The sequence below is a fragment of the Cyprinus carpio genome, chromosome B8 (assembly GCF_018340385.1).
Source record: "Cyprinus carpio isolate SPL01 chromosome B8, ASM1834038v1, whole genome shotgun sequence".
Taxonomy (NCBI): domain Eukaryota; kingdom Metazoa; phylum Chordata; class Actinopteri; order Cypriniformes; family Cyprinidae; genus Cyprinus; species Cyprinus carpio.
In genome coordinates this window covers 4,647,661-4,672,555 of record NC_056604.1, presented here as the reverse complement: position 1 = coordinate 4,672,555, position 24,895 = coordinate 4,647,661, and the positions used below count along the sequence as shown (strand labels likewise).

Here is a 24,895-nt window from a genome sequence, read left to right as displayed (position 1 = left end):
GGAGGGACACTTGCTTCATTCTGATGTGGAATAAGGGGCAGTGTCTTTTGATATTTACTTCAAACAAAGACAAATAATTGACGTGTTAGTTTCATTTTGCCATTTAAAGTGGGTAGAGTTAACTAAGCTCAGATTCTTTTAAAGAGTTGATTCTTTTTAATAAACCTGTTGAGTTGTTCACAAATTACATGGTTTGATCTTTCAAATGATTCATTTGTGAATTGGACTGATTCAGTGATCCGGCAGGCAGGGGCACATTAACGCATGGGCTTCAGTAATTATTTCTGAAGGGTGTAGGTTTGATTTTGGCATTGGTGGGGACATAACAGCAAACAACGGGTGTTTAACTGTTTGATCAAAATTATTGCTAGGGACAATTTAGTAGTCACTGGATATTGGTAGGGACATGTCATGTCTTAAGTGATGTCCGACTTTGGAAACTATGGTTCTCTTTTTACATATGAAGAGGGCAAGCAACAGATTAATGAGTTAATCCAAATTTCACAAAAAGCTTATGGATATGCATTTAATTTAAGTCCGACATTGAAGTGAGTTGATGTTTTTGTCACTCTTCTGAGGAAAATTCATTCACTTGTAATGGCAAGAGAACTTTTGGTCAGATTTTCATTTTGTGAGTGACTTTTCTTTCTGTTTTAAAGATGTTTTCTTTGGCTTGATTGACTATATGTCCATATGTTCCTCCTCGCGAATTGTAGTGATCCGATTGCCGCATTTCACGAGCTTGAGCTTGCTAATCCATTCGAAACGAGTCTTGAAATTCACAGGTTTGTCCGGATCTGACTCAAATGTTCAAAGAACCAGGAGTAATAATATTCTGCCTCGCGGAACTGCAGAAGAACTGATGACGGCACGGTTTGGTCTTCACCTGACCAATCAGCAGAAAGGGACGTTTAATTCCCGCCCACGTGTAGAAATCGAATATTCAAGCTGTTTATTCGTTTTAGTTCCGGTCCTTGATTCTGATTGGTTGAGCCGCGTTCGAAGCTGATGTAAATTACACTACAAACATACACTTTTTTTTTTTTTTACTTCTGTGTGTTGCTCAGCAACCACTTTGTTGAAACCACAACTGTTTCTGAGGAACTACATTGTTTGGTGGAAGAATACGGTTTTTATTTATATTATTACGCTTTGTTTGCCCTGTTTTATTCTGCGAAAACTTACGTATATGGAATAACCATTTTATAAAAGCTCCGCTTCATGTCGTGCCTAACAACGCTCCTTAGCTGTTATAAATTCACTGTAAACCACGGCTTCTTGGGGCTTATTGCTTTATTCTACCCTTAACGAAAAAGGAGCTGTTTTCTCTTTTTTTTTTTTACTTTCAATATTAAATAAAAAAAACGAGTGAACGAATGATACACGGATTTGATGAGCCGAGATGATTCTTTTCAGTGAGCTGCTGATTTGGTTCACAAATGATTCACTGAAGGATTCATTCGTGCTATATTTCTCGACCTACGTTAGAACTCTTCGATTCAGAGATCTGGTCGGAATGAACCTTCAATCAAATGAGATCTAAAACTGATTTGAGTTATTACAAATTTAGGTAGTTGCAACTGTCATGTTTAGTTTATAAATATCTGTTTATGTGCTAAATCCGCTGTAAAAGAGTAAATTACAAGCATTTTTAAGACCAAGTTTCATTGTCATAGTTTGCTGTTGATGTCACTTCTTTCCACACACCGTCACACGTGAATTATCAACAATGTCAACTGATATTGCAAGTTATTCTTTGACGGATGTGAAAAAGAAGTGTTTCCATCGGGGTTCACTGACCATCAACCTCCTCATCCCGGTGCATTCTGGTACAGAACATCAAAGAGCAGGTATAGACATTTTTGAACAGACTTGACACAACACATACCAAGATTGGACATTTTTAATTAATTTGAAAGATGCAATATGCATCCAGAATGGTCTCTGTCACAAAACTACTTTGGTTTTTACAAGATTTTTGTTTTTAATCAAGTTACTTTACAATACAGCAAAAAATGTGAATGAAAAATTTTATGTTGAATTTCGTGTTTTCATCATAATACAGTACTTTCCAGCTGAACTTATAATAAAAAATGGACAGAGCCAGTTGTTTACAAATATTGCACACTGCAAGTTGCATTTTGGCTGACGACTAATCAACGTTTAAATAGAAATGTCTGAATACATTCAGAAAAAATATAGGCAAATGACCAATCACATCAGGTACAGTATAAAATGGTTAAATACAAAAAGGCAAGTTTTAGATAAATGAAAATACTACAAATGAGCAAACACTTACTTAGTGAACAGTTAGCTCAAGATTGGTGGAAATAGGTGAGAGGGTCCAGCTAAATCTAGAAGGGTTCAGGGGTCATAGGTCAGGTCAGATGAGCTGATGTGTACAAAGACGCTGGGGTCACAGGGGATGGTATTTATGGAGGGTGGGTGGTCGAAGGGAAAGGACACAGAGGTATTATGAAGGGCAGTTCTATGCTGTTGGTGATTAGCTTGAATATTTGGAGGTTTTAAGGTTAAAGAGACAATTGCACAATCTCATTCTTAGGCCAGAGAGGGGAATGGCAGTGTCTCTGTGCAAGACATAAAGCCCAGGTTTCCTGTGTTCGTTCTGAAAGCTGATGGTTTGATGATTGTGAGCGAGTTTGGCTGTGCTGAATCATGTGATATACAGCGGCCTCCAAACATCTGACATGCTTGGGAATCAAAATCGAATTTTGGATTTTGATAAACATACCAAACAAATTCTAGGACACTAATTGAATTGAATTAGTGGCATTGATCGTATGACTCTTTGTACAGACGCCCCATCGAAGCACAAGTTTTTGTTCATGTCAGCTTTTTCTTCAATTTTTTAAGCTGATAATATTATTCATAATGAAAACAATCCAAAAAATGAATATACACACAATATATATGCATTTTTAAAGACTGCTATATAGATATATACTGTAGTAGTCTTTTTAAAAATGTATACAATACCAAATGAATTAAAATATGATTGATACATTTATTTTCTTGAAAAAGGCAGAAATTTAAGAGTTATGTATAAGCATTCTCAGACCTTTCAGATGCCACTGTACATGAACAGCTAATAAAGTGCTGCCAAACAGCCCTGTGTGGTGTTGATAATCATCAGCTCTCAGATCATCTTACATCCTACAGTGACGCTTATAATAGTGCATCAAATGATACTTATATTAGTGAGCACAGCTGCCTACAGTGTTAGATCTCAGGGGCTCGATGTGTGCGATGGCAGTGATCACTATGGTTCAAGGAGAGACGAAAGGACAGAGCGTTAAGGTTTGCTTATGTCTCACGTGTTTGTGCATGTCTGTGCACAGCGTCCGCTCAGAGCGGAGGTACATTCATTTTTCTTCAAGACAAAGAACATTTAAAAACCTCATCGAAACGAGAGTTACTGCCACAACCACTGACGGACGCCATAATGTAGCTTATGTCACATTTAGTTCGTTGCTGTTTTACAGTAAGTCTTTTTCTAAAAATGAAGCTAAAACTCGCTCTCTCTGCTGATGAATTGCATCCTAACCAGGTGCGACACAATAAAAGTCCTCACAGAAAGTAAAATGCCATGCAAAGCAATTAAATCAGAATATAATCAATGATTTATGTATGTACATCTGTGTGGAGCAGGATTTTGGACCAATCGGATTTCGTTGTGCCATTGCATTCATTGAAGTGGTATTCAAGAATATTATAAAAATAAAGCACTGATATAGAATTTATTATGATAATGCCAATATTTATTTTTTGTATGGCCCAGAACTGAAATTTTTGACGACATTAAAAATCTATTTTACAATTTTGTTTTAGATTTAGTGTGAACAACATTCACGATTAATCTAAAACTATACAATTATTATTATTATTTATTTTTAGATTTTTACAAAAGGGTATCTATGTATACCATACCAAATTAATTAAAATCTGTATTAATTAAATGTTACCTTTTTTAAAGAAAGTAGAAATTTCCTGATTTTAAGTCTTTTTAAATAAATGTATTACTGAAGGGGAGTATTCACTTAAAAATAATATTAAAAATAAAATAAAAGTTATTTAAAAATTAAAATAAGAGAACATTTAAGATGTTTTTCAAATTACAAAAAAATTCAATAAAAAAATATGACTGTGGGCGTGGCTATTCAGAGAGACAGGACCCAAATAGAAAGCAAAATGTCTCATTGTGGTTGTTTAGGATCAAAATATGAAAGAATTCGTAATGCAATGAGCAGTAAATCCTGTGTTGTTCCTGGTTAGGACGTGGTTTAATGTGAAACAGTGCACTACAGATTAAACAACAAACCGCCCCAGACGGCTAAAGCTCACATCAGGTTATTACAATATCAGCATTAATGCTAATACCATTGATTACAATCAGAATACAAATCCTACATGGCAAAAAAGATATATCGATATAAGATCATTTAATAAAAACGCACTAGTGCAGAGCGAGAGAGAGGAATGGTGGGGAAGGGTGTGGGACGAGAGGAAAAACGGGATCTCCCATAGGAGAGGACAGGAGCGGGAGAATATAGGAATCTCTCTTAGAGAGCCTCACATAGTAGTTTCTACGATGGTGTGGCTGTGTTTGGTGAAGGTGTGGATGCCGTTGGGGTCCAGTGGGTGAAGCAGCTCGCTGTTCTTCAGGCTGTACTCCTTCGGGCGAGAGCTTGCGCCTCCTTTAACTGGTGCAGCCACGGCTTTGATCCGCTGAACACAACGTATTATTTGATTTGAGGACATTTTTTTTTTCTGAATTACATACATTTTTTCTTACAATTTTAGATTTTTTTTTTTAAACATTTAAGAAAATTAAAATAAAAAAGAAAGTAAATTAAAATAAAAAGCCGTCAGGTATTATAATAGATCATTTTAAACTAGAATCACTCTAGAAATGATCTATTTATTATTATACCAAAGAAATTCAAATATGATTAAAAAGTAGATTTCTTTTCTTGAAAAAAAAAAGAAATTCCCAGATTTTTTTTATATACACATACTTTTATTATATAGGTGAAGTAGAAATTTATTTTCTTAAAAATTAAGAGAAAATTAAAGAAAAAGTTAAATATAATATATATTTAATATAATATATAGTGTAATATAAATATTATATATATAAAAATAGAATTGCTTAATAAAATATATCTTTTAAAACTAGAATGGTTGTTTCTCTGTGAACAATACAAAAGTCAGAATGAACTTTTTTCTTAAAGAAAGTTTAAGAAAAAGTTAAATTAAAAAATACATTTAAATAAAATGTAAATTTAAATAACTTACTTAAACCCTTAAGCTATTATAATATATTTTAAATGTAGAATTACAATTCTTTTTTATAAATTACATTTTTACATATACCTTTTATATAAATATTAAATATTATATATACTTTTATATATCTTTTTTTTAATCATCTTAGGAGACACAAAGGTTTTTCCCTAACTTGAGAATCATCCTAATGTCACAGATACAGTATATTGTAATTTTCTATTTAATGCCAGTAGATGCGTATGTTTGACGTGTTTTATATGCAGCTCATGACTTTCTCACCTCTATCAGGGAGCCGTCTGATTGGATGATTTTGATGACGACCATCATCGGGATGCATATCATAGAAGTCAGCGCAAGAGCCCAACCCAATCCAATTGACCAATCAGGATATTCGTAAAACTTGTTATAGGTGAGCGGCTTGTATTTCACCAAAGAAAAGACAAAACAACCCTGAAAGGGAAAAACTACAATAATCAAAAACCATTGCTGTTGGCCATATCTCTCAAGAAAAAACTGCATTCCTTCTCACACTTACCACACAAAGGACGGGTGTGATCAGCATCCAGCTCCATTTCATCCAGCCGTTGGGTCTGTAGCCGATCATGTCCTCTATAGCATCGTAGAAATTATCAGCCCCTGCAAACACACACATGCAGGCAAGATTTGTGCTGTGATCTCTGTTATGCTGATTTCATGTGGGGCCAGTCGTGGATGAGAAACAGAGATGTGAAATAACCCCAGAGGACTGTGATTATATAAGATTAATCTCAACAAACATTGTTAGGCTGCTGATTGAGCAACATTAATGAGCTTAAGAGGCATGAGGCTATGAATGAGTTCAGGATTTCTGCTGTAAATACAAGTGACCGCAGCAGCTGTTTTTGAAGAGACGCCTGTTTAATAATTGTGTATATACTGAGTGTTTATGATTCATTACAGTGTTTTATTACATGACTCTTTACCTTGAAACTTTGGTGATTTTCATGATGATTTGTGTATCTGGGTATGTGATGCATAACAGCCATAAGCTTATTTATGCATCAACATGATGATTTTAGATTTAAAATGTATATTAATACACCAGCATTCAAAAATTTGAGGTCACTGAGATTTATTTTATGTTTTTGAAAGTCACTTATACTCATCAAGACTGCATTATTTAATCAAACACATAGTTAAAACAATAATATTGAGAAATATTATTATAATATATAAAATTTTTAAAAAAAAAATCAGTATTAATATATTTTAAAATTAGGAATTCATTCTGACTATCACCCACCAAAACCATTTTATAATATTATAAATGTCTTTATTGTCATTTTTGATCAATTTATAGCATCCTTGCTTAATAAATTGATTAATTTCTTTTAAAAAAAAATTGCATTGCATATAAGGGAACCAGTCACCATTTCATTTTTTGCCTCTTTTATTGAAACCACATCTAGTCGAGCACTAGTATATATATATATTAGGAATATATTATAGTCATGAACTTTTTTTCTTACATAAGAGAAAATTGAAGAAAAAGTTAAATAAAATTCAAATAAAAAGTTATTGTAAAATATCCTTTAGTTATTATTTAAAACTAGAATGACTCTTTTTCTATAAAATCAATATTTATATAATACAAAATGAATTAAAATATGATTATTTCATTATATGAAATCCCCTGATTTTATAGGTAAAGTAGAAAATTTTAAATTTGCCTTTTCCTTAAAAAATAAGTCACAATTTAAGAAAAAGTGCAAAATAAAATGAAATGAAATTCAAATCAAAAGCTACTGTTGAAAGCCCATCTAGTGTGCACTAGTGTGTACTTACCGTAAACCCAGGCTACTGCAACACATTCAAAGAATGCAACCCAGAGAAGGCACACACCGCTGGCGGCGTAGTAGTCAAACAGCTGGAAGACGTACATGCCACCCTGAGAGAGACAGACACACATTCAGCGTTCAAACGCCGCGGATCAACGCAAAACACACTCCTCCGTCTCGCTCTCTCTTACTTTAGTGACCATGGTGAGTCCCAGCAGGTAACTGATGACGCAGATCACAGCGATGAAGATTTCTCTCCGGTATCCCTTCCTTAGGAGGGATGGGTACAGGTCCACCAGAGAGGTGATCTGACCCTCCACTTCTACAAACTGATGGCAGAAAACACACATGATTCAAGAAGTACAAGGCTTATTTGAAAACGATTTCTGTGCTATTGTAGTATTTATCAATATTTTCATTTTTAACATTTTAATTTTAGTTGAAGTGCTTTGGTAGTTTTTATTTGTTTTTCTTTTGTCATTTTTTCATTTCAGTTAGTTTACATATTTTTATATTTTCAGTACTGATTTCAGTTAGTTTACTTATTTCTTACATTTTCAGTTGTCATTTTAATTTTAGTAATTTTGTTATGTGATTTTGTTAATTTTAGTAAATTTTTAAAAATATTTCTACTTTTACAGAACAATGCAACCATTTAACTTTATGTAAATGAGAAGTGATGTGATTTGGACAATACTAATGTTTGTGAAGCAGAGGTCATGTGATGCAGACCAGTACAGATGCCTACTAGTGATCATCGGTACAGCATTGTTAGTTTCAGACGAAAATACATTAAATGTCATATTTATTCATTTTAGTCAACAAAACATTTTATTTGATATTAAATGACAAAAACATGGAAAATAGTAACAGCACAAACTTTAAAATGCATGAACATTAAACAAAAAATGTTAAACCCAGCCATGCTCCAACCTGAGCTCTGCAGTACTAGTCACTGTTAGAAGTGACCGTGTTGTCATTTTATCATGCTTAGAGACTGTTAATGATTTTCTGTTTTAGTGACTTTAGGATAATGAATTGCATTGTTAGCAGCATATTCACAAGGTTTTTGATGTGAACGGACAACGTGGAATGGGCTTTTTCACTGGAGGAAGTGTTATTATGGATTATGGACTATGCCAGAAGCAATGGTTTGAAGTTAAAAATGTTTTTATGATGGATTTGTTTCTACCAAACATACAGCTTTTTGCTTAAAAAGATGTTAATTGATGGACTGGAGTTGTGTGGATTATTGTGATGTTTTTATCAGCTGTTTGGACTCTCATTCTGACGGCACCCACTCACTGTACTGATCTATTGGTGAGTCAATTTTCTGCAAATTTTCATATTCCTTTAAGCAACTGTTTTGTTTTTGTATCTTTTAGTATAGCTTAAATTTAGTGTGGAAGTGACACTTATGATCTTTTTCAGGTAACTTAATAACCTAAATAAAAAAAAAAAACCTTGATGATTATAATCCAAGATTAAACAAACAAAAAAAAAAACACTGCTTTAATTGGAAATGCCTCTTGAAGTCATCTGAGGTAAAGTGTCCTAATGAACAAACAATGGTGAAATTTGACGCTGAACTGTGGAAAATCAAAACATGCGTGCTTCAGCACAATAAATAATTTTTGACATCTTTTCTTTGCTTTCTGCAGAGTGAATGACATTCATAATAATGGCACCCTTATTTAGGCCTATGTCCACACTGTTGTTGCTCTCAGTGTCTTTGCTTGTGTGTGTGTGTGTGATGTAGGTGTAATTTCACACACACACATACGCAAATGTGATCCACCGCACGCTGGCTTTTCAGCAAGTCATATGAGACTGGAATACCTTCAGCATCTCGTGATATGTGAGTGTGAGGGTGTGTTTGTGGGAGGCAGCCCAAAATCTAGCGGCTTAATTCCTCGACGCTAGCGCGCAGCCACAGAGAGATGATGTTTCACATCAGGACTCAACGCTATGCTGTAATGTTATGATCTAGTGGCTTAACCATCTCAATGTTTGCAGTCTTTCATTCCAACACCAGGACACTCATATGTCACACCACCCAGAGGACATTTTTTATTACTCAAGAGACTTAATGGAGTTTCCAATTATGTTTCATAAAGTGGTAAATTGTAAGTTCACCCAAAAATGCCTTTTATTTTATTTGTTTATTTGGATCCCCATTAGTGGTTATTCTTCCTGGGGTCCAACAAGTAAAAAACAGAATTACATTAATCTATAACAATAAAAAACAATACAATAAAACATACAAACCCCAAATTTCGTCAGAACATCAAAATCAACAATTTACTGTATACCATTAAATGTTTCCATTATATATTAAACATTCCATATACATTACAGTCTGTTGCTTTGCACTTCTATAGAAAAGTTGAGAGTACAGTACACTTGGAACTCTCGACACTGAAATATTTATTTTAAAACAAAGCAGAGAAACAATTGTTCTATCCTTCACCAGTAGCCAACCTAGAATTTTGTGCATTCTCATAATATTAATATTAACTCTTCTATTATAGTTCAGAGAAAGTCGTGCAGCTCTGTTCTGGACAAACTCATTTTTCCAAGTCTTTACTTGATGTACCCGACCACACCACTGGACAGTAGTCTAAATAAGTAAGAGCCATTGTTTGCACAATTTGAGAGATGCAATACTGTGGTAAAAATTTTGCACATCTCTTAATAACTCATAGACCTCTTCCCATAAATATTACCATATTTTCTATGTGTTTTGACTACTTCAGCCTACTGTCTAGCCTAACTCCAAGAAATCTGATTTCATCTACCTGTTCAATAGGCACACTCTTTACAGACAAATTTAATTGTTGTTTAAGTTAAGTTTAGAATTTGATGCAGTTGGCACGATAGCCTCGTGGTTAGTGCGCCTATGTATATAGCACAGTTGTGCTCACAGCAATCTGAGTTCGATTCCCGTTTCGAGGTCCTTTGCTGAATCCACTCCCCTCTCTCTCCCCAATGCTTTTCTGTCATCTCTGTACTGTCCTGTCCATTAAAGGTTTGAAAGTATAACTTAAAAAAGAATTTGATCCAAACACAATACTTCTGGTTTTTGTCAAATTTAGAGCAATCTTATTATTTAATACCCACTTTACCACTTATTGTTACTCATCTAAATCAACAGATAATTTTTTTATTGATGTTGCTGGTAGATATAATGTTGTATCATCTACGCACATAACTGTCATTGCTTTCTTTAAAACCAAAGGAAGATCATTGGTAAAAATAGAAAATAACAATGGTCCTAAACAACTTCCTTGAGGCACACCACATTGCAACTCTTTCACTTCAGAATAACTTCCATTATAAAATACACATTGCCTCCTATTAGTCAGATAACTTTTAAACCAATGTACAGTCTGAGAATTAAATTTATGACATTTAAATTTTTCCAGCTGTAATTTATGATCCAATACATCAAAAGCAGAGCTAACATCTAACAATACTGCTCCTACTAAATTATTATCATCAGTCTGTACTAAACAATCATCTGTGTTAATGCTGTCCCTGTTGAATGTCCAACTCGATATGCATGCTGAAAATCAGAAAACAAATTATTCTCCTTAAAGAAGAATTGAATTTGTTCGCAGACTATCGTTTCAAACACTTTACTAAGATCTGGCAGTAAACTTATTGGTCGACTATTAGCACCATTAAAACTCACTGCTGCATTTTTCTTATGCTGCTAAGTTTACAAGGCGACCATCTAAGTTATCCATTCCTGATGGTTTATCTATATTTATAGTTAATAATTTTTGTTCCACTTGTTGTACATTTACTTTGTTCAATTCAAAGCATAGGGTTGGCTTATCACTTGTTATTTTTTTCAATTTGGCTGTAACTTGATGGAATAATATCAGTTAACATTTCTTCTCTTTAGTTCATGTACTTTATTTATGAAAAGTCATTAAAATAATCAGCAATTTCATCTGATTTAGTTAAAAATTAATCCCGTCTCAATAAAAAAAGGAGTTTGACCTGATTTCCTACCCATTATTTCATTAAGAATATTCCAAATTTTTTTGCTATCATATTTATATTCACTTATTTTCACTTTATAAAACATCCTTTTCTTTTTCCGATTAATTTTAATTACTTGATTCACAATTTGCAATACACTTCCCAATCCTCCTTATTCCCAATGGTGTTTTTTCTATACCCTTTGCCACATCTCTTTCTACCATAATGTTCTTCAGTTCATTATCAATCCATGGTGCCCTAACATTCTTCACTGTGTGTTTTTTCATACTGTAGGTGCATGCTTATCCACCAAAGAATAAACTAATCTTTCAAAAATTGCTAATGCACCATCAGGATGATATTCCTTATAAACATCAACCCAGCATATATTATTTACATCTTTACAAAATAATTTCGGACAAAAGTTTCTATATGATTTTTTATAAATTACTTTTGGTTTCCCTTTAGGGACCTTTGCTTTTTTAGTAATCGCTATTATATTATGATCACTACACCCAAAAGGAACAGATATACCCTTAGAGCACATTTCCACAGCATTTGTATAAATATGGTCTCTACAAGTAAATGTGTGTTGGCGTGTGTAGATCTAACCTGACTGTCTAGGCCCAGCAGCAGAAGCATTATGAAGAAAAGTATGGCCCAGACCGTCGGCAGTGGCATCATTGTGACGGCCTTTGGATATGCGATGAAAGCCAGACCGGGACCTGACAAACACAGAAAGAAAGGCATGTGGTAAAGAAACCCCTACCACATAACATACAAGCAGACTCTAACAAAGAAAGGGAAGAAAACTTATTATATAAATATATATAATATTATATACTGTATACTGTTAAAAACATAAATTTATAGTATAGATTTTATAATAAGGTAAATATATAAATGTATATATTTGTACATTTATATTTATATATATACATATATATATTTTTTAAATGTGTGTATATATTATTTCATTTATATAATTTAATTATATTTTAGATTCATTTTATAATTTTTTTATTTGTGTATTTATATACACATGTATTAGTAATGTATATATATATTTGGAGCCCCAAATGCTGTTGAAAGAGCTTCATATAACATATAGCACATAAAATCAATGACAATCATAAATAAACTTTTTCCCTCTCTTTCCAAGCATCACCTGACTCGGCCACATCGGCGATGGCCACGCCCTGCTCCTGTGCCATGAACCCCAGGACGGAGAAGATAGCAAAGCCTGACACGAAACTGGTACCGCTGTTCAGGCATCCGAGCAGCATGCAGTCCCTGAACACACACACACACACACACACACACACACACACACACACAATGTTTGTAGAATAAATAGACAGCATATAGCTATAAACATGCACTGAAAACATACGAGTCCTCACCTGTAACAGTTATACTTGTACTTGTTGTAGCTTCCCAGTGATGTCATCGCACCAAGACAAATAGCATATGAGAAAAAGATCTGAGTGCCTGCATCAATCCACACCTGCAGCAGCCCACAGAGACAGAGATTGCAGTTTGCTACATCACATTTCCTTTAAATGAAAAACACCACTGCACAAAGATTTCTTTCTGTGTGTTTCAGTACCTCAGGGTCTTTTAGGCGGGTCAGATTGGGGTAAAGGTAAAACTTGATGCCCTCTGCGGCACCAGGCAGAGTCACACCGCGAACCAGCAGCACAATCAGCATGAGGAACGGAAACGTCGCTGTGAAATAGACCACCTACAGACAGACCGAGAGGAGGCCAGAGGGTTTGTGGATTTCCATAATGAATATAAAATAATTATACACCTACGTAAGGCACAAATGAAACCCGCAGAGAGCTACAAACTCTGAAAGGCAGGCTTGTGAAAGTGCACATTAACTGGGTCTTATTCACGAAACACGAGCAGAATGGATTTCTGTGTAATTTGCTCATAATTTTTTTTTTTTTACGGCAAAGCGCTGCATTGAATTGAATGGTTTTACAAATGATTTACACAGAAATCGGTTCTGCTCGTGTTTTTTTATGAATGAGGCTCAGTGTGTGCCTGCGATTTTTTTTTTCTTAAAAAGAAATGTATACTTTTGTTCCGCAAGCTGTAAAGACGTATGTTTCACAAGATTAATATTTCAAATGCTGTTCCTTTGAAATTTTTATTCAATCTCTGAAGCAGCATAACTGTTTGCAAGATTAATAACAATCAGTAAGTTTAAATAAAAATAAAAAGTTTCCTGAGCAGCAAAACAGCAAAACAGATTTATTTCTGAAGGATCATGTGACACTGAAGACCGGAGTAATGATGCTGAAAATTCAGCTTTGATCACAGGAATACATTTTTTTTTTATTATTATATTCAAATAGAAAACAGTTATTTCAAAATCCTTTAAAAATGCTTACTTCCTGTTACAATGGCCAACAGAGAAACAACAGGAAAGAAAACTGCTTTGAGATTGAGGTTCTAAGTATTCAACATATTTAACATGTTAAATCTGAGTGATCCACGTAAACAGGAATCAATGAATCTGATTTTGAGGTTCTTTGCTACTTCTGTAATTAAACACTTGCTAAGATTTCAGATGAACCAAGGAATTAGGACTTATTGAAAATTGGGGGAGCCATCTTGACTTATGAATATGAATATTAATTCTTTCTGATTATTATCTGATTTATTGAAAGGCAAAGGTTATTGCTTGCAACACTCATTTGGCTTCTGCTTGGTCATTTTATGTAGTTGGCTACAAATTTCAGTCTTGAAACATAATGACCATTTCTAAAAATGTGGGGGAACAAACTGAGGCATTTCCAAAAGTGTAATGGCCTGCTTTGTGAGGATGTGGTGGACTGTTCTCGTCCTCTCACTCACCTTGCCAGTGGATTTGACTCCTTTCCAGATGCAGAAGAAGCAGATGATCCAGACGGCCAGCAGGCACAGCGCCAGCTCCCACTTCAGACCGCCGACCTCGTCGATCCCCGAAGAGATGCTGAGGACGTTCCGCCTGCGATGACATGAGAGTGATCAGAACAGGCACAGGGCGTCCGTCCCGTACACACAGGCTCAGGACGACGCTCGATACTCACTCCCAGAATTCAGTGACTGGTGAGGTGAGGTTGGTGAGGCTGGTGACGTTGGCGGAGAGCCAGAGGCTTTTGTTCTTGCGGACGGTGTCCTCCACGCAGTTTGCGGTGTTCCAGCTGTGTCTGCAGCGGGCCCAGGGCAGCTCGTGCTGGAAACACTGCAGCAGGTAGTACAGACCCCACGCCAGGATCACGATGTAGTAGATGTTCAGCAGAGACACGATCACGATCGAAGCATAGCCGATTCCTGATGCACAGACAGAACACAAGTCAATAGGAAAGCAAAACTTTCCCAGTTCATCAGTGTTTACTCAAAATTACTTACTTAAACTGGTCATAAGTATCCATAAATGATATCTAAATGTATATATCGATTTTTTTTGTATTTAAATATATATATAAATTTATTTGGACTACCGTTCAAAAGTTTAGGGTTGGTAAGATTTGTTTTTTTAATGTTTTTAAAGTGTCTTATGCTCAACACGGCTGCTTTAAAAATACAGTAAAAACTGAAATATTCTGAAAATGATTACAATTTAAAATAAGTGTTTTCTATTTGAATATATTTTAAAATGTAATTTACTCCTGTGATTTACAGCTGAATTTTCAGCATCATTACTCCAGCCTTCAGTGTCACATGATCAGAAATCATTCTGATACAGTATGCTGATTTCCCGCTCAAGAAACATTTGAACAGTAGTTTGTATAAACTACATTATAGTCTAAACAGTATATTTAAATATGTAAATATTAAATATATTCAGGAGCTGTATCTAATATTAGCCAGGAGAAATAAATAAATACACAAATTGGAAAATTTGACATTTATTTGCTTTAATTTTATGTATTTATGTATGTATTTATTTATTTGTTTGTTTATATATTTATATTATTTTATTTATATAATTTAAGCGTAAAATTCTGATTTCATGCTGAAGAGCCATTAAGTAAGCATTATTGATATAATGTTCTCTCTTATAAAATGTAAATGATTTGAAATATCAGCATCGTCGTATACATCCAAAGCACAGACGTCTTTCAGGTAAAACATGAGCTAATTGATCTAATTCAATAGATCTGCCATTTTATTCCAGCCGTTACTCCTGCTTCTTGAAATATTTAGTTGGGTATGCGTAGGGTTTAATGGATCAGCACTCAAATATTTAGTAGTGAAACAACTAACTTGGTGCAACCATACCCTGTGAACAAAATCTGCATCATATTTCCCTCAGAAATGTCACATTATGAAAGTAAAATTCCACTTCAGGTTTATAAAGACAAAAGGAAGAGTTAACTGGACTATCTATCTTGTCTGCAGACGCTTGTTCTTTAAGCAATCTGTAGTGCTGTCCTGGAACTAACGGTCCTGATGGACTAACCAGACCAACACAAACCAATGGCTCATCATCAGACTGCCAGCACTAGAGCAGCTCAGGAATGAGAAGACAAGCGTCACTGCTTGCACTGCATGTAACCTGTCTTTGTGTTAGTGATATGAATGATTCCTTACATCATGTGGTCTGTTGATGAGATGTGCCACATCTAAGCAGAGCGGAGCACAACGTGAGACTTTGAGACGGAGAGCCTCTGTTTTCTCTGAGGGCCCTGCTATGTGTTAATGAATCAAACACAGCTGAAGCGACTCTATTCTCAGAGCAATGAAGCTTCACCTGTTGGCTCTGACACTGCGTCTGAAATCATATTTTTAGTTTTAGTTTTCTAGGGCTGAGGGCAGTCAGAGGGCCGAATGCCAGTTTTATACTATAATTAATATAAAGTACCACAAGCTCGCTCCGCGGTGCCAGGAGCCGCCGTGACAGCTGACAACAGTATGCCAAACGTGTGTTTGAGTATGCAAGAGCAGGACTTCACTGTAGATGCACGTACTTGTTCAAGAGAGAACAGTCAGCTGCTGCTGAGACTAGTCACTGGGTGAAAGGGGACAATAGGCTCACGGTGGTAGGAAATATCACTCATTTGCGCTGTATGTGCTAAAAAAAAAACTCAGCCATGTGAGCGACATGCCCATGCAAGTGTGTATTTAGAGGTCAGGCACTAAAGTAATAAAAATATCTCCTAAGACAGGGCTTTTCAAAATGGGGCCCGGGGACTCCCAGGGGTCTGCAAGGGATTGTTAATAAAAAAAAAATTAGATTACCTAAATTAATTCATTCTTTCATTAATTGATTTGATTTAAATCAATAATAATAAAGACATTTGATTTAAAAAAAATTAATTAAAATATATAAAACATTAAAATGAATAAAATTTGATTTAAATAAAATAAATGTGATTTTAAAAATAAATATTAGAATTATACATTTGATTAATATATATAAAATTGGATTTAAATACATAACTAAATAAATAAACAAAATAATTGCATTAAAATATAAATAAATAAAATATATTTAAACATGATTAAAGTAAAAAACATTTGATTTAAATAAATAAAAATAAGAAAAGCAGTGTAAAAATAAATAAAAATACGATTAACTAGTAAGATTAACTAACTAAATAAATTGGATTAAAATATATAGTTTTATTTCAATAAAGGTAAAGTTAAAAAAATAAATTAAATTTAAATAAATTAAATAAATGTAACATTTGATTAAAAATAATTTATTAAAATAAATAAATACAATTTGATTTAAATTACAGAATAAATACAATAATTTGATTCAAATAAATGCATTTAAAAATTATTGAAGTGAACAAGATTTGATTTAAATAAATATTTATTTTTTTATATTTAATAAAATAAATATGGTAAAAATAAATTAATAAACAATTTCATATATTTTATTCAAATTATTATTTATTGTAAAAAATAAAAATAAAAAGGCAGTGTAAAAATGTAAAAATAAATACAATTGAACTAACTAAACTAACTAAATATATTTGATTAAAATAAAAAATGAAATAAAATTTGATTTAAATAAAAATGTAAAAATAGAAAATAATACAAAGAAGACTAACTTATAAGATAACTAAATACATAAATTTGATTAAAATAAAAATTAAATAAAAAAATGTATGTATATTTCACACAGTATTAATCAGGTCTTTATATCGCATGAGGGTGATCATATTTAGCACTCTGTGGAATCTAAAAGATTGAAAAGCTCTGCTTTAAAAAAACACTTCCTGTCCTGTTGTTTCTCATCATTTTATTTGTTTCTGCTCCTAACACAATCAAGATTTTGGCTTTGAGATTTTCATCTCAGTCACCTCTCACTGCTGTTGCCATGGAGATCACAATACATGCCCAAATGTGGAGCGGGGTGTTAGTCACAGCGCTCTGAAGCACAGAGCGGCTCAAAGCAAACAAATCACAGGGAATTAAACGCACATGTAGTGTGTGTGTGTGTGTGTGCGTGTGTGTTTTGTATGAGTGACCCGCATCCCGCTCACACACAGATAAGAACATGACGATGCGTTTCAAAAGAACACAGCGTCTTCTAGTGTTGCCTAGCAACCACATCAGATGCTGAAAGCAGGTCAGAGTGAAGATGCTTTAACGAGCCACTTCAGCAGCCAATCAGACACAAAGCGTACAGCAGTAACGGCCGTGCCGATTGGTCGACACTGCCGAGAGGGACCGCAAGTAGCCATTGGGGGGATGGGAGCATTATGAAATATGATTCATGCTGATTAAAATGTGCTTGAGCCCGATGAGTCATTAAATATCGTCAAAGTCAGACAGTCTCGTCCTCTCTCTCACTCTCTCTCGATCCATCCGTTTGTCTCACCGGTGAAAATGGGGCAGAGTTTCCCCCAGCAGGTGATTCCTCCCTCAGAGGTGAACTGGCCGAGCGCCACCTCCAGAAAGAAGACGGGCAAACCTCCGCCAAACAGAAAAATGAAGTAGGGGATGAGAAATGCACCTGGAAACACAATCACAAGATAAGACAGGCATTACACAAACTCAGCAAAAAAAGCCACATTACAGGAAGCGAAATGACCAGAAACACAACAAAATCAACACAAATTATGTTTGCATTAATGTATTACAATGGACATCTCTGAAAGTACCCCTACCACTAAAATTACAGTTTATGTTATTGTACTGCTTAAATAATACACATTTTTGTAGCACTTGAATAAAAATACAAGCTTCTCATTTTTTGCATATTATGCAAAAATGATGGTAATATTATATTATAATAATAATACAACAGGCGACTAACTAAAATAAAATGAACGTAGAAAAATTACTAAAGCTGAAATAAAAATAGAAATACAATTCTAAAAGAACGTAACAAAATTACTAAAAAATAAAATTAAATTAAAACTGAAAATATAAAAATAGAAGCCAAGTCTAAATATTAATAAATACAATAGTGTATAAATGTTACTACATATAATATTACATTTTGCACTGATATAGCATTATATATTTATTAGCACAGAACAGAATACAATATACTAATATTTGAACTTGTAAATCATGCAGAAGGTCAAAATGTACTGTAAACACTGTTCTGCCTTTTTAAAATAGGAACAGATTTGCACACAAAAGTTTCAGCAATGAGCTTAAAGATTTTAAAGTGATAGTTCACCTAAAATAAAATTTGTTTTTAACCAAACCTAACGGTAGCCATTGACTTCCATAGTATTGTTTGGTTACCAAATTTCTTCAAAATATCTTCTTTTGTGTTCAACAGAAGAAAGAAACTCTTACAGGTTTGAAACAACTTGAGGGGGAGTAAATGATGACAGAATTTAGATTTTTGGGTGAACTATCCCTTTAAAGTCACAAGATTATGTTTGCATGTGACATTAGCCGTATTAGTGTATTTACAGTACACAAAGACTGAAAAGTGTTACCTCAAAAATATTTTGTTGACATATTAAACATGTAAACACCCTCACCTCCGCCATTCTTGTAGCAGAGGTACGGGAAACGCCAAACGTTGCCTAAACCGACAAAACCTCCGGCCACAGAGAGCACGAAATCCAGCTTGCTGGCCCATTTCTCCCGCTGTGGCGCTTTGCCCTCCGCCTCGTCTTCAGGACGCGTGCCGGGACTCTTACCGGGAGACGGCTTCAACGTGTCCTTATGGAAATCTTTGAGACACTGTAACTTTTCCTTCTGTGCCATACTGAGAAGCAGAGAGGAGAAGGGGTTGAGAATGATTTACACTACCGAATTCACTTTTATTCAGCAAACATTCAGTGACAGCAAAGACAAAATAATTCTGTTTAATAAATACTGTTTTTTAAACTTTATATTCATCAGAGAATCCTGAAGAAAAAAACACTTACGCAAATTAAACTGTTTTCAACATTAATAATAAGTAGAAATGTTTCTTAGATATCAGAATGATTTCTAAAGGATCATGTGACACTGAAGACTGGAGTAATGATGCTGCGCATCACAGAAATAAATTACATTTTAACATAATATTAACATAGAAAACGGTTATTTTAAATTGTAAAATGATTTCACAATATTACTGTTTTTACTGTATTTCTCATCAAATAAATGGAGCCATGGCGACTTCTTTTAAAAACATTAAAGCATTTTATCACACAGTAATATCTATTTATATGTGTGACTGAGCTGGAAAACCTTCATGAAGACCCATGAGGATAGAATAGATCTCATAACAGATAAATAAACAGAAAATCTGAGCTATGAAATCACATCCACTGAGACATGTACTGTTACATAAGACAGATCTAGAAGCAAAAGCTCAAAAACTCAACAAATCTCAGTGCTGCTGACTGCTTAAAGCTCATGCGAAGCATTCCTAGGAATCATCTGAATAACACAGAAGCCTCAAGAACTAACATGTACACAACTAAGTGTGAACGATACATGCAGAAAATGTTTAAATGCTGTTTAAGAGTAAGACATGAGCTCTTGAAATGATATTCAGGCTGAGCAGGAAGCTGAGAAGGCTGTCCTCCAGTCTGACATCCTGTTTGAAACTCACTGACGCTGATAAACCAGCTCACTCCATTACACATGTCCTAGTTGCCCAGAGCCCCTTTCTCTGTATGTTTCGGCGTTTGATACCATTTTTGTATCTATATTTTTATCAGCAGCACATGACTTATTAGCATCCTCTTTTCTATTCCTATCAGGATTCATCTGATAAGGCTGGACAGATACGGCAGGTTGTATTGCTCCTGTAAGTCCTCAAATGTTTCCATTTCACATTTTTTCCCATTTAACACAGTTTTCATTACAAATTATATTGTCAGCACAAAAATCCAAAGTCGAGTTGAAAATGCAATTTGAGAATGTCTAGTATTTTCTTGGTCACTCTTCTTTATGCAACATGAACAAAATGTGATGACCATGTTCTCCAGCATGATTTCAGATGATCCCAAGAGCATATTAAGCTTTGAAATATGAATTATTCCCCAGCTGACAGGAAATGTTCTCACAACTTTCGCTAACATTTTTAAATAGTTATATAATGTAGCACTGTTTATGGAACATTCTTATAACCTTATAAATATTTGTTATATGTTCTCATAACATTGGGAGATAACATTCACGGAATATCCGAGCATTGAAACGCGTCATCACAGTCTTGAGAAAAGGGTCCATTAGATTTTGAATCTTGAGCTCTTTCAACATCAGATTCCAATGAGCCATTAAATCTTAAAAAGTCCATCTTATCTTATCTGGAGAACATGCAATATGTCAATTTATTGTGAAATAAAACTGATAAGAGCTCCACACCAATAAGTGGAATGTGACTGGTTCGTCTGGGTCACCAGAGCTCGGAGGATAGACTCAAAGTCAAATGCCCTTGTGTCCGTGTAGCTTTGGCCATGAGCAAAGACCATCAGCCTCTTTCAACCATCCTTGACCCCAATAATGACCTTCTAAACATGCCCAGATCTCTCATTAGCCTTCACTGATAGCGCACTATCAGCTGCTGTTTAATCAACCAATGGCGTAAGCAGAGAAGAAAGAACCAAGACAATGTATCAGAAGGCCACAACAACAGACGGCTGCAGCTTAACCTTGTCTGGATATTCAGCTGTGAAGGTTATAAATTACACTCTGTCCACTCTGAAACACAAATTGGATGTATTAAAATACTCAAAACATGTGGAAAGGGGATAAAAAGATGGTCTAATGCTCTAATTATACTCAAAAGCCAATAAAGGAAGGCTCACGAAGCAAAGGAGATATTATAAACTGAAATGACAACATTTAATCTACAGCCATTATCTATAATGGAAGGTCAGATACTCTAATGTTAGTTCATTGTTGTCTAGTCTTTCAAACAATGATGTTTAAAGCTATGACAACTTTGCACAGTACAAAATCAGTAAGGGTTAGGGATCAAAAAGATCCAGATTTAGAATATGGTGCAATGATATTGCAGTATTTTTGTGGCATTTTACCACATATTGTTGCAATACCATGGTCTCTGAAGTATATAGCAGTCATAATAACAGGTAACATACCCATAATAAGTTTTTTTTTTTTAAATGTTAGGAATAAATCTTAAAATAATGTTAATGGAACGTTATTATAACATTATTAATATTTGATATACTGTATCATGATGTTGAGAGGAAATGTTCTGACTAATAAAAAATGGGTGTTTTAATCATTAAAAGAGTGTTTAAATGTAACGTTCCCATAACGTTTTCAAAATGATAGAACGGAACGTTCTCCTAAAGTTCACAAAACCAAGAAGTAACTTTCTTCATTTAAAAAACTGGATATTTAGAATGTAAAAAAAAATAAATAAAAATAAAAAAATAAAATGGAATGTTCCTGAATGTTTTGAGCGTTCAGAAAGTGTTTTCATAGCAGTTTCTAAAAAAAAATAATAATAATAAATAAATAATTCAACACTGACCAAATATTCAAATGTAACGTTCTCATTGCATTTTCAAAATGATACATTGGAATGTTCTTCTATTGTTCATATAACCAAGAAAGAACAGTCTTAATACATTGACACGCTGGACGTTTCGAACGTTTAAAATCATGCATAACGTTTTCAGCTATAGGTTTCTTCGAACATATTCTGAGCTGGGAGTGTATGGCACTGCCACAGTACTTTTCTCAGCGGTATCGAGGAGAAAGTGTAAAGCTCTGTTTCAGCAAGATCATCTCATGCCATGCATTATGAAACTAAATCTGTCTGCTCTCAAAATTAAAACCTGAAAAATATTCCGCTCGCTCGAGCGTCGCAAGTGCCCTAATTCTCCGGCGCGCGCTCCTGATTAAATTACATTTTTTATGCGTGTTTAATTTGGAAACTCCAGCTATGGAATAAATTACAAAACCCCTTAACAAGTTTTTAGGATATTGCAAACAGACATTGCACGAGCCACAATAAAAGGCTGCGCGTGCGGACACGCCTCAAACTCTCATTCATTTGTGAACCTATTACATCTCTAATGCATTTCCATCAGCGAGGGTTTGCATTTACCACACTAGACCAATAATGGGCAAGAGAAGAAGTTAATTTCTTGGCTGTGCCCCAATAACCCACATTGTGTCGGTGCGGTGTTACATGAACCCATATGACATGTTTGAGACAGATCTGTCTCCAGCGGTGTCAGTGTTTACATGCAGGAGCAGAGCAGAATAAATTCACAGTAACCCACATTTTTATTGAGCTGTTAAAGCATGCTCTGTGTTGGTCCTTAGGGTGCTGTCACAAGCCTTTCGCTGGCTATATCAGACTGGAACACTGTTAACCAATACTTACAGTTCATCTTTAATTACAGAGCATCTAAAATAAATTGACTGCATTTAATATTAAACGACACTAAGCCTCCAAAAGCCTGTGAGCACATTTGTGCACAACAACATAGGCACATAGCTTCCAATACAATACCAGAAACATTAAAGAACGATGTTTTTGTATTATATTCTAATTAGAACTGTTGAATGGCAAAACAGTTTAAATTATTTTCCCATTCAAAGCAGAGACCACATATGAAATATGAAATAAATTCTTTGACAAAAATAAATGAGTTAATGCAAAAATGCAAAAAAAAAAAAAAAAAAAAAAGAGTCTGGACACAAAGGTGCGCTTCTCAAAGATGCAAATCAGAGTGATTTTTAATTGTATATATATTTTAATTTTAGAAATGACCGTATATCCACCTTAGACAGATACAGTTCAGCCTCCACTGACCACTGAAGGTGTCACTCACCTGACAATGCAATTTATAGCTCAAGTCCGTCTCTTGTTCTTTTGTCTTCTTGAGATGAGGCTACAAAGCGAGGAAAATAATCTTTACGCCCTCTCCCCCTGACTTCTGTCTTATATGCGAGCGCATGCAATAACGGAGAGAGTGGAAAAACACCAGGCTCTCATGCAACAGGAGTGTTTCTTAAAGAGACAAGCACACGCTGGCTTCGCATCGCTCAGCCTCGCTCGCGTCGCGCCGCTGGGCGGCAAATGTGTTGCTTGGTAACGAGTTTGTATGACATGACACCAGCAGGGGGCACATAAAGCTGCATCCACCATCGAGTCTCATTCATTCAAATATCACAATGCTTTGTTCTTGTTCGTCACGTTTAATGTATATTTAAAACTGACTTAGTTTTCAAGGATAAGTACCTGACATACTAAACCAATTTCTAAAAAATAAGTATTTCTCGAAAATCCTCATTCAGTAAATCACAAACGACTGTGATTAGTCTATGCTTAGCAGCGCTGAGAAAAGTAACGGTTATCACGTGATAACTGTGTGTTTTTAGAGCTGTTTCAGCAGCAGTCTGGACAAGAATTTACATCTGAATAATGGTGCTGAAAACATTATTATTCATTTAATCAACGAGCGTCGAGTTAAGAGTTAATAATAAGATTACATATTTCGACGCGTCCAAACAGACCAATCATATGCAAGCGTTTAGTTACCAAACCCCGCCCATTCAGGATTCCGCACTCAAATTGATTGCAGTTCTCTGCGTTTATTCTGTTTCTACACCTCATTAGCGAATCAGGACGTCACTATTGGACAGCAAAGCGTCATTCCATCATAAGCCCTGGATGACTGACAAACCATACATTTTTTTCCAATGTGTTTTTAAAGTTCCAGTCTGTGTGCCAAAGCAAAATCTCCAGATATAATGCAAAAGTGAGGTCACATGAAGGGGTCAGTGGCCTTGTGAGGGGATAGCTAATCCACCTAGACTCAAAACTTCAGGATCAACTTAGACAAAGAGTAAGAAGAAAGAAAAAAAAAAGAAATAGGGGTGGGGTGGAGAGGGCGCCTATGTCCAAAGTCTGATTGTATGGCAACAATGCTAAGCTAAGTGTGTCTGCCAATCACAGCAAAGCCAAAGGATTGTGATCCTCTGGTGTTTTTCCATAAAGCTAGTGTGCCACCAAGCCTTCACATGTCCTCGTCTCTCCTTTTCTTATCTGCTTTAATAAAATCTTATGATTGCGTGATCACATAGTCACGGATATCAAGGTCTGTTATTGTGGCATTTGAAGCTATTGCAGTACATCTGTGCTCTCATAAAGAGTTCCCTTACAAAAAATAACTGCAGTACAGTGAAGTACAACTGTAGATTTGCAGTATAATGAAGTATATAACTCCAGTTCATTAAAGTTCAACAGCTAAAACTGCAGTCCAATGGAGTGCAAATCTAGATAGTCCAGATATAATATAACTGCAGTTCAGTGATTCGCTAAAATGCATGTAAAGATTTCAGTCTTAAGTGTGGGAGTGCTGGAGAAATCAAATGTACCA

At 34.9% G+C, this 24,895-nt stretch overlaps 1 protein-coding gene across 1 annotated transcript; it reads right to left on the bottom strand.

Moving 5' to 3' along the window:
• Positions 1 to 1,888: 1,888 nt before the first annotated feature.
• On the bottom strand, positions 1,889 to 23,564 carry LOC109094446 (sodium- and chloride-dependent taurine transporter-like). The gene is made up of 14 exons (XM_042729299.1): positions 23,345 to 23,564; positions 19,070 to 19,299; positions 17,947 to 18,081; positions 14,198 to 14,441; positions 13,983 to 14,115; positions 12,724 to 12,858; positions 12,518 to 12,621; positions 12,283 to 12,407; positions 11,727 to 11,839; positions 7,316 to 7,453; positions 7,132 to 7,234; positions 5,843 to 5,943; positions 5,587 to 5,757; positions 1,889 to 4,746 (listed from the first exon to the last, which is right to left on the bottom strand). The coding sequence occupies exons 2-14, from the start codon at positions 19,296 to 19,298 to the stop codon at positions 4,591 to 4,593; spliced, it is 1,887 nt and encodes a 628-aa protein (XP_042585233.1). The 5' UTR covers position 19,299; positions 23,345 to 23,564; the 3' UTR covers positions 1,889 to 4,590.
• Positions 23,565 to 24,895: the final 1,331 nt, after the last annotated feature.